Below are 18,104 nucleotides of genomic sequence, written 5' to 3'. Positions count from 1 at the left end.
TTGTTTGAATTCTTTTTTTGTTTGTAAAACTGTTTATTTGATTTATTTTTGAAAATACTAAAGGGTATTAGAAGAAAAAATGGTACAAAAAAGAAATTAGCCTAATAAGACATAGTTATCATTTTTTTTTTTCCTAAAAAAACAATTTTCTCAAAAAACAATAACATCATTGAGATCACTTTCCACGTCCTTGATAGCTAATCTGCCAAAATACTTAAGTACTCTTAAATTAAAATACATGCGTCAGCAGGTTTAAGATTTCTTAATTGCAGTACTCTTTAAAAGCCCGCTACGAAGCCCTTTGCACAAAATAATTAACCTTTCTCCTCTCCTTCATTTTACATCACAATCCTCATTCAAAGAATATCCTAAATATGAATTCAACACAAATTCCCCCAGATGAAGATGAAGAAGATATGTTACTAGCCATGCAACTAATCGGTCTTCGAATCGTCCCTTACGCTATAAAAACTGCAATAGAACTGGATTTATTGGAGATTATTGCCAAGGCCGGACCTTTGGGAACTCATCTCTCACCCTTGGATTTAGCTTCCAAAGTCGCTGCAAGAAATCCTGATGCTCCAATGATGATTGATCGATTACTACGTCTTCTTTCTGCTTATTCGGTATGTACTTGTAAATTGGTGAATGACAAAGAAGGAAAAGAATTTAGAATTTACGGACTGGGAAAAGCCGGAAGGAAACTTATTAAGGATGAAGATAGATTTTCTTTGGCGTCTACTCTGCGTTTTACCAACCCCAAATTTGAAGGCGATATGTGGTATGAGTAAATTAAATAAACTCTTATATATGGTTTTCTTTTGTCACAGATGCGAATTACAAAATTTCTTTTAAAGGAAAGCACAAATCACCCTGGATTTAAAAAAAAAAACAAATCTCATTAAAAAAAGATATGGGTGGTTTATCCTTTGCTATAAGCAACGTAGGTGTTAGAATACACAGTTTAATAGGATTCAAGGCGCATAGTGAATTTATATGAACATTATTGAAGAAATATCGTATGGAAAAATTAAATTTATATTTCTGATCAAATTAATATTTTTGGCTCTTAAACAATTTTTAAATTTTTTTTTGTTAATTACATAATTTGTTTACAGATGAGCTAAACCTATTTTTAAAAATATTTTAAGTAAAAAAATCACTTATCGCATAAGAACCTAACGTTTAGGCCGAAGAATTTCAGGCCTACTATTTGGTTACAATGAAACTATGCCAGCTCGGTTTTATATCACGATTTACAATTTTAAAAGTTAATTATGGTTATGAGAAATTTACGTTCACGTGCCAATCCTATATCTATCTTCAATATTTTTCTCATTTTTGTGTCGTTTTTTTTCATTTTGTTTATTGCTCGATATAAATATTGATTTTTGAGTTTATTCTCATTTCGTTATTTTGTTTTGGCCTGAGATTTAAAAAATGTTTAAGATTTAAAATTATTAAAGAGATACATACTTAGGTTAAGATCTGCACCTTGTGCAGAATAAAAATTTATATTTATTACTTATTTAAGTTTTTCTGCATATTCTGAAATAATAAAATAATAATTATATATTAAATGACTAAGAAATTAGTTACTCTTATTTAATAAATTGGAGTGCACATATAAATCAAACGACCGCTCTTGTTTATTCACAATCATTTTAGAGTAAATAAATCAAAACATTCAATCTTATCTATCGTATAAGATATATAATTAAATTTAAATGATATTAACATAGATATATATATATATATAGTATGCTTTTAATATGAATATTTATTAAATGAAGTTTCTACTCATATGATTTTATAATTATTTGCATATTTGTGTAACAAAATTTTACACCAACGATTTTTGTAATAATGTTTAGTGGTTCAATAATTTATAATTATTAAAAAAAACAATGAAGATTTCAAAATTAAAATATTTACTTTTCAATATATGTTCAACGCAATCAAAATATAAGTATGTATTTTCATATGATGTATAGTTTAATTTAAACGATATGATATATATATATATATATATATATTAACATAAACACCTAATAAAGTAAAATTATTTATTCATATGATTTTATAATCATTGTATTTTTTTTTTTTGATGAAATGTTAAATTTATTGATCAGAATAGAAATAGTAGAGTATTACAAGCTTTAGTGCAAACTATAGCTAAATGATTTACAGATCGAGAAGAAAATCAACTAGGCCGTAACTTCAAACCAACGACGCATTAAACCTTCTAACTTATGGCCCGCCTTGTATCGGAGCGAAGTAATCCTGTTCCGTACTGTTTTATCAATGATCCTGATCAATTGATATACTGTTCGCAAACATGTGTGATGCCTCCTCCCATTTCTTTCCTTCCACAATAAATAGACGCATGTCTGGAACGCCATTTTTAGCAAAATCCTGTCAAATAGGGGAAGTGAGTTGTCGCTGACGTGCCGTAGCGTGCCCATCCAGTCTGGATCTGTGCCATTTCCAGTCAACCTGTTCACCAGCTTGTCCCACACTGTGAAAGAATAAGGACATGCGAAGAAAAGATGATCACGGGTTTCATCCCTCTCACCACATAATACACAACCTTGTTGGATGCCCCAAACCCTCATTCTATCCCCCGTGGACAATCTATTCTTTACCGCAAGCCACAATATAAACGAGAAGCGTGGAACTCCCTGTGGAAACCATACAACTTTTCTCCAAAAGACAACGGGTTTTTTATCTCTTACCTGCTCCCAAGTGCTTGATGCTGAGAAGTAAGGCTTATAATTATCATCGGAGTGCTTCCACAGCGCGACGTCGTGTCCGAGAGTTTCATGAGGTAGTTGTACAGTTTGGATGCGATCAATAAGTTCTTGAAAGTAGCGACTCTGTATTTTATTATAGAAAAAAATTTAAACTTTGATCAAAAAAGTTTATTTGAGACTTTTAACAGTTCTAGTACTTTATACTCGTTTTGAAAAATTTAAAATACAACATATACAAAAAAAATCTAAATTTTTATTATATGATTAATGTAATTGTGTAATTTATTTTAATAATAAATAATTAAACAAAAATGATAGAAAGTATACAGATTGTTAGCAAATTTTTATTATTTAAAATCATTAATTGCCAAATATATTTTAATTACATTAGGTACTTCCGTAGGTTTTATTTAATGAAAGAATATATAATAATTTCAATTTGATAAATGAATGGTCCATAATGAACATACTATATAATATAACATTCTCTAGCAATTTAATTTTGGACAAACAAAATTCTCAATTGATTCTCAAACAGTCACATAAGCAAAATTATCATTCCAATTACGTGACAACTCAGAGCATTTTTTAATTAATACAACTTAGAGGTTATAACTTTTTAGATGTTTCTCTATTAATATATAGGGGATTTTGGCAAGAATATTTAACTCTTACTGAAATTTTATGTTACATATTCGAATTAAAAAAATTCTAAACTACCATGGGTTTATATTTTCTACACAAAACTTGCCTTACTCTTGAGAGAAATATCTTAAAATTCCAAGAAAACTTCTTTCACATATGGACGAACATCCAAAATTATATTTGCTTGAATAATTTCCAACATCGTAAAAGTATTGTCGGTCCATATAAAACATATTTCTGTTTTTGAAAGGCTCTTTTCCGAAATTGCAAGTGGTGGTTTTAGGTGAGAAATTGCTTAGGAGTATTAAGCACCGGTTAGTCGAGTTTTTGTCCCTACGTCCTCATTATTGTGTTTATTTGGATAAATGGAAAATTTCTTCTATCTGTCAAATCGTTGTTTTTTTATCTCTTTAAAATAGATACTAACAATAATATGAAAAATTTATTCAACCTACCATTTGATATTTTTTTTTAATCAAATAACCTACCATTTGATATTATTTTCACTTGTTAAAGGTAGAAAAAACTACTTTTTGATTATAGACAAATTCATGAAGCTGAAGAAAGAATTAGACACGTAATATCTTATTTAACAAGTATTATACACATTTAAATTTTACTTACCAAAGTTGATTAATATCTCTCTGGTTCTGGTCCTTGTGGATTTCGATTTAAGTTATAAGTTTCTATAGTATTTGAGAAAACAATATTCAGTTAAAGATAATAAATATCAATATTTATACAAAGATAGAATGGAAATAATTAATTACGTATACAATTTTTTCTTCATTTAGTTGCCAGTGACATGGAAATAATTAATTACCCATGCAGACATATTCAGCGCAACAAACATGTCTGCATGCATTCTATCGAAATTTAGTTGCCAGTGACATGTTCCCAACTTTTAAATTCGGCTTTGTACTGGTTAAAGAAGCCCACACTGTGACATGTTCTTCTCACCAAACTTATTATACATACGTATGGTAAGAGGCAAAAAGAAAAATCTGGTAAACTTACTAGTAATTTTCTTGGTTATTTTTTTGGCGAGAAAAGCTCTCAACTCACGGCGTCAATACTGGAGGGTGGAGCACGGGCGTACGAGAGAGTATATGGGGATTTGATCTTTAAGGATATGGAGAAGAATGAAAATATACGAGCTGAGTTTAACGAGGCAATGCTTAACCACACATCAATAGTAATGAAGAAGATACTAAAGACTTACAACGGGTTCAATAGTCTTAGTGGTGGAGTTTTGGTAGATGTTGGAGGTGGCTTAGGTGCAAATCTTGCTTTAATTCTCTCCAGGCTCCCAAAACTTAAAGGTGTTAACTTTGACTTGCCACATGTCGTTTCAGAAGCTCCCAAAATCAAAGGTAACTATTTTCTATAATTATAAGTATTAGGAAAGTGTATCTTAGATAAGGTTTATCTTACTAAACCGTCTTACCCTTATGTTATGTTTCCTATTTTCTCTAGGGTTACGTCTTGAAGTTGGCTTATGCCTTTGTATATATACTCACGTTAATGGTCAATACAAAACACAAGTTTAGAGTTTACAATATCATCTCAAGTTTACATGGTATCAGAGCGATAAAGTTATGTGACCCGAGTTGTTTTTTTTTTCGTCGTTCGTAGTCTTTGTTCTTGGTAAAAACAACAGTCTGAAGTTATGGTCGACGGTGACATGTCTTCCGCTACCAAAAGTTAGTCTGCTCAAGTTGAGCAAGGTCAAGGTGGTGCCGTCAACATACCTACTCCATATTCTCTATTTGCATCCGACAACCCAGGAGCGTTGATAACATCGGTGATGTTTACAGGTGACAAATACAATGAGTGGTCCACAGAGCTAGTTAATGCACTTAGAGCTAAACGGAAGTTAGGATTTATCGATGGAACAATACCAAAACCTACTATTGATGATCCTAAATTCGAGCTCTGGTCGTCTTTCAATTCCTTAATTGTTGGCTGCATTCGTTCGTCCATCGAAGCCAGGGTACGATCAACAGTTACGTTTATCTCCGACTCTCACAAGTTATGGGAAAACTTGAAGAAACGTTTCTCTGTGGGAAACAAAGTTCGAATCCATCATCTTAAAGAACAGTTGGCGTCTTGCAAACAAGATGGACAGTCAGTAATGGATTACTTTGGTCGTCTTGCTAAGATGTGGGAAGAGCTGGACACATACAAACCTCTCCCACCTTTTACTTGCAGTGCAGTAACTGTCTACGAGAAAGAAAGAGAAGAAGAGAAGGTCCATCAGTTCCTTATGGGCTTGGACGAGTCGCGGTTTGGTGTTGTGTGTCAAGGAATTCTTGCAACAGACGCCTCTATTGATTTAGGTGATGCGTATGCCAGAGTCGTTCGCGAGGAGCAGCGTCTTGCCTCTTCAAAGGAACGTGAAATCCAGCAGAGTGCAGTCGGTTTTATGGCTAAGAAAGAAGCATCTGAGACACAAAATTCTGGCCAAACAAGACGAGTAGTTCGTTGCTCTCATTGTGGACGTCGTGGTCACGAGAAGGCTAATTGTTGGCAGCGGGTAGGTTTCCCCGACTGGTGGGAAGAGACACCACAAACCCGAGGTGATACTAGAGGAGGAAGAGGCGGTCGTGGTCGTGGAGGTTACAGCTCAGACCGCAACAAGACTAACGGCACAAAAGTCCACAATGCTCATGCTACCTCTTCGAACTCATCATCGTTTGCAGTGTTCGCTGAGGAACAGTTGAAAGCGCTCACTCAGATGATTAATGAGAAAAACAAATCGACTGAGAGGCTGACTGGTAAGCTTTATGGTGATCTCATTCTAGACACAGGTGCCTCTCATCACATGACAGGAGAGCTCTCGTTTCTAGAAAACATCACAAGTATTCCCTCTTGCCCAGTTAGGTTTGCAGACGGGAATAAAACTTATGCGACACATACCGGTGTCTTTCACTTTTCCCATAGCATCACATTACTGAATGTGTTGTTTGTGCCGAATTTAAACTGCTCCCTTATCTCAGTGTCTAAGCTACTGCGACAGACGAATTGCTTTGCTATTCTAACCGACACTATTTGTGTTTTATAGGATCGTTTCACGAGGACGCTGACTGGAGCAGGTGAAGAGAGAGATGGGGTTTACTATTTTAAAGATGTTATGGCTGCACGTGTTGAAGTTTCTGACAAGTCTACTCGCTCAGTTGATCAGTTTCGTTGGCATCAAAGGCTTGGACATCCTTCATTTTTAGTGTTATCTTATTTACCGTTTGTGTTAGATTCTAATAAAGCTTCCAGTCCTTGTGACACTTGTTTTGAAGCTAAGCAAACTAGAGAAGTTTTCTATGAAAGTTTAAATAAAACAACAGAATGTTTTGAGCTTATTCATTGTGATGTCTGGGGACTATATCGAACTTATTCATCCTCAGAGGCTGTCTACTTCTGACTATTGTTGATGATTTCTGCAGAGCAGTCTGGACATATTTACTTCTAGAGAAATCAGAGGTTAAGACGGTTCTTCAAAACCTCTTCAAGATGACTACGAAACAGTTCTCCAAAGATGTAAACTGTTCGTAGTGATAATGGTACCAAATTCATGTGCTTATCTCGTTACTTTAGAGAGAATGGAATCATTCACCAAACTTCATGTGTAGCCACACCTCAACAAAATGGAAGGGTAGAACGGGAACACCGTCACATACTGAACGTTGCTCGATCATTACTCTTTCAGATGGGGTCCTTATAGAGTTTGAACTTCATATGGTGCTGTGTAATTTCTCACAGTGGTTGATGACTTCTCACGAGCAGTCTGGACTTATTTACTTCTTGAAAAGTCAGAAGTTCAAACCGTCCTTAAGAACTTTTGCAAGATGGCTGAGAAACAATTTTCCAAAGAGGTTAAGATTGTTCGCAGTGATAACGGAACCGAGTTTATGTGTATGTCTCGTTTCTTTCGTGAGAATGGGATCATCCATCAAACCTCTTGTGTGGCTACTCCTCAACAGAATGGACGAGTAGAAAGAAAGCATCGTCACATTCTTAATATTGCACGTGCTTTGCTATTTCAGAGTAACTTGCCGGTCAAGTTTTGGGGGGAGGCAATTTTGACTGCAGCCTACCTGATTAATAGAACGCCTTTAGCTGTGCTTGGTCATCGCTCACAATACGAGCTTCTGTATAATGAGAAACCAAGTTACTCACAACTCCGTGTCTTCGGGAGCCTCTGCTTTGTTCATCATCGGTCGCGTGATAAAGATAAATTTGGGAAACGAAGTCGTCGGTGTATTTTTGTTGGCTATCCTTATGCACAAAAAGGATGGAAGGTGTATGATCTTGATAAACACAAGTTCTTCATCTCACGTGACGTTGTGTTCCAGGAATCAGAATTTCCCTTCTCAGCACCAACACTCGCTTCTCTTAACAAATAACCCCTATTTTCAAATGCAGAACCAGACAGTGATTGGGAAAACACTAATATACCTACCTTAGAAGACAGGGGGAGTTCGTCAGTCTCAGCAACACCTCCTATGGCCACGGTCGTTGAGCAAATAAGGACATCGTCCTCTCCTACGACTGATGTTGTTGGGACAGTCGATATTGAACAATCTCCACTGAATGTTGTTGTTCCTTCATCACCTGCTGTTAACACACCAGTTGTACAAGCTGAAGAAGAAGTCTTAGGTCGAGGACAACGACCTCGTGTTCCGTCTGTTAAGCTCAAGGATTACGTTATGTACAATGCCATACATCTTGAAAACCCATCTCTCACACCCGCTGTTCTTCATCACATCCTCATGAGACAGTCCAAGGTAACTCACTATATCCTTTAACTGATTACATTACTGACAAGAATTTTTCACTAGCACATCGAGCATTTCTTGCTGCTGTTACTGCTGGAGTAGAACCACAATCAAACTCTCAGGCAGTCAAGGATAAGATTTGGCATGGTGCAATGAAACAAGAAGTGATAGTTCATGAAGAAAGCGGCACTTGGGATATTGTTTCTCTTCCGAAAGACAAGAAAGCAATTGGTTGTCAATGGATTTATAAACTAAATTTTAATGCCGATGGTACAGTTGAACGTCCTAAGACGCGTCTGGTTGCTTGTGGAAATAATCAAGTCCAAGGTGATGATTTCTCTGAAACATTCGCTCCAGTTGTTAAAATGGGCACAATTCGCAGTCTACTTGCCGTTGTTGCAGCAAAAGGATGGGAGGTCCATCAGATGAACGTCCACAATGCGTTTCTTCATGGTGATTTAAATTAAGTGGTTTACATGCGGTTGCCACCGGGTTTCACTCACTCTGACCCAACTAAAGTCTGTTTGCTCCGCAAGTCCTTATATGGACTCCATCAAGCTCTGCGTTGTTGGTTTGAAAAGCTCACAAACTCGCTGTTAGAGTACGGGTTTCTCCAGTCATATTCAGATGCTTCTATGTTCACATAAAAAAAAGACTCTAAGGAGATTCGTGTGCTTATTTATGTCGATGATCTTGTTCTTGCGAGTACTGACCTTGAGCTTCTCGTCAAGTTCAAGACTTACTTATGTGAGTGTTTTAAAATGAAAGAATTGGGAAAGCTCAAATACTTTATTGGCATCGAAGTTGCAAGGTCCAAAGAAGGTATCTTTATATCTCAACGGAAATACTCGTTAGACATTATTGAAGACACAGGTCTTCTCGGCTGTAAACCGGTCTCTATTCCCATGGAACAATATCATCAACTAACAGAAGAGGACACTCCACTTCTTGCTGATCCTAAGAAGTATCGCCGCTTGGTTGGTCGGCTAGTCTATTTGATGATCACTCGACCGGAGTTATGCTACACAATTCATCTTTTGTCTCAGTTTATGCAACAACCACGTGAAGCTCATTGGAATGCGGCTCTGCGTGTTGTTCGTTTTCTCAAAGGTTGTCCAGGACAGGGTATTCTTCTGCGTGCTGATAATAACCTTGAACTCTCAGTCTATGTCGATGCTGATTGGAGTTCGTGTCCAGATAGTCGTCGTTTGTTGAGTGCGTACGTGGCTTTTCTTGGTGATTCACCTATTGATTGGAAGACTAAGAGGCAAGACACCTTGTCTATGTCATCTGCCGAGGCGGAATATAGGGCCATGGCCACGGCTGTTAAAGAAGTAAAATGGATTGTTCCTTTAGTGGAGGATCTCGGAGTCAAGATTGTTAAACCGGTTCGTTTTTATTATGACAGTAAAGCAGCCATTCATATTGCTGCTAACCCTGTTTTTCACGAACGTATGAAGCATCTTGAACGCGATTGTCACAGTGTACGCGATGCGGTTAAAGCATGTCTTATTTCAACCATTCATGTCAAGTCAGAAGGATCAAATTGCAGACCTTTTAACCAAAGCTTTGAGACGTCCTCAATTTGAAGCATTGTCGTCCAAGTTGGGTGTTCAAGACCTTCACTCTCCAACTAGAAGGGGAGTATTAGGAAAGTGTATTTTAGATAAGGTTTATCTTACTAAACCGTCTTACCCTTATGTTATGTTTCCTATTTTCTCTAGGGTTACGTCTTGAAGTCGGCTTATGCCTTTGTATATATACTCACGTTAATGGTCAATACAAAACACAAGTTTAGAGTTTACAATATCATCTCAAGTTTACAATAAGCCACGAATTTAGTTATTTTTATTTATTATTAACTCATTGTTACCATACCGATATATAATTTAATGACTGTGTATTAATTTTTTTAATAAGATATATAACAGTAAATTAATATTAAAAGAGAAAAACAATTGGGCAATCCTCTCAAATAGCATTTTTAAGTTTTTATCAAAAAAATAACATTCAAAGAGGAAAATGACTAAAATAGCCAATTTTTATTTTTATTTTTATTTTTTCTAAATTTGAAACATTTTGCTCAAAATCTGATTCATTAATTTTAAACCCTAAATCTAGATTAGTTAACCCTAGGGTATAAATGTCAACCATTTAATAAAAAAAAATTGGTCAAGAACTATTTTTCTGAAAATAAACTAAAAAGAGCTACATGGGAATTTCTCAAAACAATTTGTGTAAATCATTAGGTAAACAAATAAGGCACTTTAATTATTCAATAAAGTATCAATTTTAAAAAGATTACGTAGAATAAAACTAAAATAAATACCACATAGACAATTTGACTAGATAATTTGAAGTAAAAGTATTTATATAGTTCACAACCAATTAAACAACAACTTACCGACCTTTTTGATTCTAAAAACGATCGCTGGAATTTAAGAAGGCTATGTTGAATCCCCATGGTGACAAAGTCAACTACTTGCAGGTGTAGAACACGTTGGTGGTGACATGTTTGATGCAATTCCACGGGGTCAAGCCATATTCATGAAGGTAAAACCTAACTATTTCACAATAAATACGTTTAAAGCTCTTCGATAACAAAATCAGAAGAAAACAAAACATAGAATAAATTATCAATAATTGAAATATGACACTACTAATCAAAGTATTTTTATTATGCATGATTAAGTGGATACTTCACGATTGGAACGATGACCAATGTGTGGCGATATTAAAAAACTGTAAGAAAGCATTACCAAAAAATGGCAAAGTCATTATAATTGAATATATAATGCCGCGAGAAATATATGAAACCGATCTAGCAACCAAAAATTCACTGTTCTACGACGTGGGAATAATGTGTGCAACACAGGGAGGCAAAGAGAGAACCAAAGAAGAATTCGAAGTTTTGGCTATGAAAGCAGGTTTTAACCTCCCAAATATCATTTACGGCGCTTACTCTTTTTGGATCCTTGAATTATATGCAGATTGAAATGGAATTTCTATTTGAAAGATACTCTTCGTTTTTCAAGCTATTTAAAAGAAAAAAAAAATGTGGTTGTACGTGGTCGGGTTTGTGTTCCTTGAATATTTATATATATTTGAATATGATTATTAAGTTGCTGTCAAATTTTCTATTTTTCCTTAAAGTTGCTGTCAAACTGACTATTTTAGTAGAAAAAAAAATCCATGGTCTCATATTCTCATTAATCAAAACAAATGCTCAAAGGTGGATGATTATATTAGCTTTATTAAACTAAATCATATAGGTAACTTTTCTTTTTTTGACAACAAAAGGCTATTCTATTACTCAAACTTGATGTGTGTTGAATAACCAGACTAGAATAGAATAACTAATAAAACATAGCTCTCTTTATGAAAACACTTTGTAATCTTAGCTAAAGAATTAGAAATTTTATTTTGCGCTTTTGGGATGTGGGAGATCTTAAAATCCGGAAAACATAGCTGAATAGTCTTTATTACGGCCTCCAATTCTGTTGCGAACTTGGCTAATCAGAAATTTCATTTGCATTGAAACAAATGTGACATTCGCTTTCCGCATAGCTGACTAGTTCTGTAGGATCCCTGTCTATGCCTAATGAAAACCCTCCCGGGAATCAGCACTTGAAGATTGGTAAATGGATAGACTTTGAATCGAATACTCGATCAAAGGAAGGTGGAACGAAGGGTCACACTAAGGTTGTAGAAGACCTTTGATTTACCCACTCCGAAGCCCGAGGATATGACGCACCAAGACGACCTAGGAGGATTTGTTGTTCGGGTTCACACACCTCGCAACAGAAATATGATATTCATACTAACAAAGGATTCAACAAGATAAAAGATGATTTTATTTAAAATGGTTGAATGATCTGAAATGAAACATACAATGGGTTTAAATAGGAAACAAACAACGCTTGCATGTCTATCTTGGAAACGACACAAGGCTTGCATGACATCCTTGGAAATAGATAAAAGCATAAAAGAAAAGACTAAATTGAAGTAGGTGGTGGTTGAGACAATGGTGGTTGCAGCCTTCTCTTCATGAATTTTGACCAGGCTTCTTCTTTACTCTTCCTAGCCCATTGTCTTGATCAAACACAAGCCCAAATCCTCATTTAAAAGTCCATAATGTTAAGCCTACAACCCATAAGCTAAGCCGTCATTTGATTGGTTTTAGCTGCTGCTTCGGATTACATCATCCCCTCCTCCTTTGAAAGGATTTGCCCTCAAATACGTCAAAATGTTTAGAACCTATGGCCGTGAGAGTCATCTCACAAGATCTTCGTGGTTCACTGCCTTTGGATTCACACACCTAGCTAAACATTACGAAAGATAAAAGAGCGGTCTTGATTCAGCTTTATAAGCGATGATCTCTTGGCTTCTCGTTAAACTCTTTCTTTTATAGAAGATGGAAAGATGAGGATGATGGAAGATATAAACGAACACCGAACCCTCAAGTGTGCTCTGACACCAAATAATGAAAACCATTCCCGACACTTGAAGGTTGGTAAATGGATAGACTTTGAATCGAATACTCGATCAAAGGAAGGTGGAACGAAGGGTCACACAAAGGTTGCAGAAGGCCTTTGATTTACCCGCTCCTAAGCCCAAGGATATGACGAACCAAGACGACCTAGGAAGATTTGTTTCTCGGGTTCACAAACCTCTCAACGGAAATACGATGTTCACACCAACAAAGGATTCAACAAGATAAAATATGATTTTATTTAAAATGGTTGAATGATCTGAAATGAAACATACAATGGATTTAAATAGGAAACAAACAAGGCTTGCATGTATATCTTGGAAACGACACAAGGCTTGCATGACATCCTTGGAAATAGATAAAAGCATTAAAGAAAAGACTTAAATGAAGTATGTGGTGGTTGAGACAATGGTGGTTGCGACCGGGATTCTCCATCACTTTTGTTAGCCCATTGTCTTGATCAAACACAAGCCCAAATCCTCATTTAAAATCCCATAATGTCCAGCATATAACCCATAAGCCAAGCCGTCATTTGATTGGTTTTAGCTGCTGATTTGGATTACATCAGTGCCCCTAAATAGCTTATCATTTTGAGCCTTCAAGATATACCAGATTATCCTATCCATGTCAAATTCTGGTTCGTTAATGTTTTTCTTTCTCTAGAAAAGATCATCCATATTAGCATAAATGCTCGGGAATGGAAAATTTTCGGGGATAGATGGTGTTGCTAATAAGGACCATGCATGTAGAGCTGGTGGGCATTCAAAGATAGCATGAGTAACAGTTTCATCGGGTTCTCCACTCTTTGACCATAATTATCACATCGCATATAGCGACGTGTCAGGTTCCTTAGTACCGCCAAATGTCATGTTATCAATTGCCAAATAAGATGATGTATCTACTGAGGTGCCTTTATTTTCCAAGCAAAGACTTGGAGCTTGGTTATACTGGACTCCATGACCTCCATCTCTTCATCATTTTCTACTAAATTATGTGCTACCCATTATCAAAATTTAACCATGTATTGTCCATTCTTTTTATAATTCCAACAGAAAGTATCAAGGGGATTGGTTGGACTTATGACCAAACTTCGGATTATAGATATATAATCGTGGGAAACATAATTTTCTAGTAACCTAACATCCCACTCCTTTGATTCTCCATTAATAAGATCGCTTACATTCATTCTCAGATGCCTAATTGGAGCAATAGGCTGAGCTGGTCTGGCTGGTGTTGTAGGGATCCAAGGATCCTCCCACACATTAAATCTGTATCCTGAATGGATTTTCTATCTATTTCCAAGTAGAAATAGTTCCGGTGCGGCTGAAATACTAGTCTAGGGTACCAAACCGTTTAAAAGCAATAAACAATGAAATCAGGGTGAACAAGCAATTGTTAAGTTGATTGATTCGCGGTTGTAAACAATTATGAGAAATAGTTAAATCTAGGGTATCAGGTAATCATGACTATAATGATATAGAATGCTTAGGTTGTCAATCCTAGAACTCGAAGTCTAATGCAAAAGGTATCCAGCTTCCACAGTGAATTCTATTGGCTAAATCCAATATCTCAGTTGTCGCTTGTTGATGCGGATCGAGCGTCGATCGATGCTATTGACTTAGCGTCGATCGATACTTCCTTATGCAAGCGTTATCGAGTTGATCGATAGGTTCATTAGTCTTAACTAAATCAGCGGTCACATATTTCTAGCAATCCTAGATCAAGGGAATTTATTCTGGTGCAAAACCTACCGTCGTAGCTGTCCACAATCCTAATATCAAGGTTCTAGTTAGCTACTCTAGAACACATGCATTACAAGCAACTTCTTAAAGGATATCTATCACCTTAGGAATTCTATAGTTGGGAGCTAATCCTTCATAACCTTAATTAAACCCTAAATCTAACAGGTGAATTACTCAGACATATTCTAGCAAGACATGATAATAATCTAAATAAATTGCATAAACAGAATAAGGTAGAAAACAATGGACTACCAATACAAAGCTCTGAAGGAGTCTTGGATCTTCTCTCCAAACTACTAAAAATTCTAAACTGTGTGGTATAAAAATAAGAAAGCGTGTGTTGCCCAAAACAATGGCAGAGCACATAATATTAGGTTAACGTCGGCCAGGGGTAATTCTATAAATATGTTGAATCTTGGGTTTCAAGTCGGTCATAAACAAGCGGCCCGCTTCCGCGCTTCACTGTCGATCGATGACAAGTGATGTTTTTCGATCAACGGTTGACTCTGAATGTCGACTTGAGCTGGTCCCATGAGCAGCTACGAGTTTCTCCTATCTTTATCTCTAAAATGCTCCAAAATCACCACATTACTCCAAAAGGTACCTAAACTTGTAAATACTCTAGAAAGATTCCTAAACATTATAAATCGGTTCTACAACACTTATATACCATGGGTAAAAACTGGTAAAATCCATGATATATGAATTCTCCCAGACTTACTCTTTTGCTTGTCCTCAAGCAAAACAAGAGTAGTACTATGAAAGAGGTTTTGAAATCAGCAGGGGCTCACATAATTTAAAATCACTACTCTCACTTCTGCAAATATGAATGGTGGGAATGAATTATTACTAACCTCGGAGATGATTCAATGTAGTACACTCTAGCTTAGTCACCATTCCATACATCACACAACTCCACTGATAGCACCTGACATACCCCTCTATTGACTTCATTTCTGCATAAAATAGATGTGTAGGCTACATCTTGGGAGTATCGATCAAATGACACATAAAATCGACTTAAGTAACTATTTGGACCTACAAGTAACTATCTGGTTCTTTCCCTCTCTCTTCTCTCTTCTCTGTTTTTTTTATATCAGTTACAATGAACAATGATGCCGATGCAATCCATCTTGTTCATTTTCATATCGATTTTTTTCTATTTGGACTGATTTTTTTTGTAAAGGACTTCAATAGTTCGAGCAGTTACGGCCCAAACAAATTCATGTTGCCCTACTCAATTTTTTAAAATTATGCCCTCTTATATTGTATATCAATCAAAGTATAAATTTACATGTTTTTTATAAGCTAACCCCCCGCCCCCCCAATAACATTTTTGGGCTCTAACCTATTGCTAATTTTTTCTTATGCTATGCGCTGAGCCTGTGTTCAGGTACACTAGTAAAAAAAAACAAATAGCAACGAACTTTAATCGTCGCTATATGTGAATTTTCGTAGCTATACGATTGTAGCCATTTTTCGGTTCATAGCAAAATCGTTTCAAAATGCTACGACTTTGCTACGATAGGTAACACGGCAACTTGCTAGGTTTTGCTACGATAGGTAACGTGGCAACTTGCTACGTTTTGCTACGATATGTAATGTGGAAATTAGCTACAATATAGCGACGTTTCATTCTGTGGCAAGTTACCACGAATTGCTACGATCATCTCGTCGCATATTGCCACGAAATAGAGACGAAAGTTTTCATTTCTTTTGTCTTCTTTTGCTACGATTTTCGTGGGTTTTTTCCTGAACAATTTTTTTTTAAAAAAAGCTAGAACAGACACCAAATTTATATTACAATAGCTTCCTAAAAGTTCAAAAGATCCAAAACATTCAAAAGATTCAAACATTCAAATATTCAAACATTCAGAAGGTTCAAAACATGAAAACATAAACAGACACATCTAAACCTACAAACCGAGTTCTGCATTACACCACCTATCTAATTCAGAATAGTTATTGGTGATGAGATGTTGAGGTTGTGCATCACCTGGAGCTTGAGGCTGATCGTGAGGTGGAGATGGAGCTTGACCGTGACCTTCAGGTTGAGCTTGACCTTGAGGTTGAGCTTCAGAATGAGAGGGAGAATGATGTTGAGACTGACTTGGTTGTGCAGTAGAAGCTTGAGGCTGTAGAAGTTGCAGAATCATGTTGAGAGTTGACTGAGTTTTAGCTGTCCCTTCATTGAAGTCAGTCTTCAAAGCATGAACATCAGACTTGATTTCCTGCATGAGAGTCTCCACTCCAGAAACCCGCATCTCAATGTCTATGTTTCTGTTGAGTGCAGCAGGGACCGACTCAGAAGGACGTTTGTTCTTGTATTGAAGATTGCCAAGTCCATAAATGGTGCCCCTGCATGTCTGTCCACGCTGAAAAGGACACACACAAAACAGCATTACCACAGAGAACAATCAGTCATAAAAATACAGTCTGATCTTGTTATAAATTCAATACAAGAGTAGAGAAACATTGACAAAAAAACAGTAAGAAGAAACAAAGATAAATGAGCAGGAGAGATTATTACCTTGATGTATTCTTGGTTTAGGAGAAGGCGCTTTGAAGTTGTTGTGGCAGCTGTTGAGTCAGTTTGGCCATCTTCAACTGGAGATCCCTCTTGTAGCATCTCTTCAACCGCTTTTTCAACCTCCAGAACCAGTGCCTCTGCTCGCTCGTCAATGAAGGTCCCATCTTTACGGGTGTGAGTCTTTCTCACAAGGTCGGGATATGAAACTGGTCCCTCGAAACCTTCATCAACTACCTACAACAAAGGGAAGAACAGAAAGTTAGACAATAAGCAGTTAAATAGAGAGAAAAATGGAAGTAAAAAGAGATGGAAAGCTGACCATTGTATACACAATATTAGCAAAGGTGCGTTGTCCTGCACCATGGATGTGCATCTTCAGCCCTGGAGGAGCAGAACAGCGAGATTCAGATGATGATTGGCTCTTTGCTTTTGCTTCAGATGTTGACCAATTCGCAAGGATTGTTTCTCAGTCTTTTGCACTGACGTAACTTGGTTGCTTGTTTTTTTGTGTTTTCTGGCTTATGCGTCCGCAGATAGTCACTTGAGTCTGAAGCTTTCATTTGAAGTAAATTTCATCATGAAATCTATCTTCCCAGTAGTATTGTTGCTAGAAAAGAAGAGAAGTGATTAGAAGCAAAATATATACTTTTGAAAGGGAAACGAGAATGGTTCAGGACCACTTACGATGAATGAGTGCCACCAACTTGTTCTCTTCTCCTCTAGAACCTTTACCCAGCTTTTCCATGGCCCCCAGTAGTTTCCCTGCTATGTTGCTTTGATAAACTCATGGACTTCAGGATCAACTCCGATCCTGCAAAGACAATGTATAGCATAACAAACATCAGATAAGAACATGTAACTACATCCATTTACTACACGATTAAGTATACCTAACACTTAGCTACTAAGTTCATTAACTACATGGTTAAGTAAATGATATCACTTACCACAATGCTCCATTGATCTTATCAGGATGGAGGTGTGGCTGGTTAATTTTGGATGGAGCACGTAGCAGAGCCTCTTCCGTTCTCCTCTCATATGTTGGAGGAGGAGGAGAAGAGGAGCCGCAGATGAAGTTGAAGAGCCGACCATTGCAGGAGGTCTTGTTGGTTGAGCAGAAGCAAGAGTCATACCAGGAGGCATTGAAGCGGTTCTCATTTGGGGTCTCAC

The 18,104-nt window shown here is 36.6% G+C and overlaps 1 protein-coding gene across 1 annotated transcript; it reads left to right on the top strand.

The window, feature by feature from the left end:
• The first annotated feature begins 349 nt into the window (after positions 1–349).
• Positions 350–11,165, top strand: LOC106311050 (caffeic acid 3-O-methyltransferase-like). The gene is made up of 4 exons (XM_013748282.1): positions 350–781; positions 4,452–4,771; positions 10,659–10,723; positions 10,863–11,165. Exons 1-4 carry the CDS (start codon positions 375–377, stop codon positions 11,163–11,165), a joined length of 1,095 nt encoding a protein of 364 aa, XP_013603736.1. The 5' UTR covers positions 350–374.
• The last annotated feature ends 6,939 nt before the right edge of the window (positions 11,166–18,104 follow it).

The sequence above is a fragment of the Brassica oleracea genome, chromosome C8 (genome assembly GCF_000695525.1).
Source record: "Brassica oleracea var. oleracea cultivar TO1000 chromosome C8, BOL, whole genome shotgun sequence".
In the NCBI taxonomy this organism is placed as follows: Eukaryota; Viridiplantae; Streptophyta; class Magnoliopsida; order Brassicales; family Brassicaceae; genus Brassica; species Brassica oleracea.
Note: the sequence above shows the minus strand (reverse complement) of the source record. Positions and strands in the feature narration are given on the sequence as shown.

What these genes read in the sequence shown, in the direction of transcription:
- LOC106311050 (XM_013748282.1), top strand. Translation starts at nt 375, where the DNA reads ATGAATTCAACACAAATTCCCCCAGATGAAGATGAAGAAGATATGTTA. An exon ending in AGAAGCTCCCAAAATCAAAG is followed by an intron (nt 4,772 to 10,658) that starts GTAACTATTTTC and finishes AACTACTTGCAG; the next exon opens with GTGTAGAACACGTTGGTGGT. An exon ending in GTCAAGCCATATTCATGAAG is followed by an intron (nt 10,724 to 10,862) that starts GTAAAACCTAAC and finishes TGCATGATTAAG; the next exon opens with TGGATACTTCACGATTGGAA.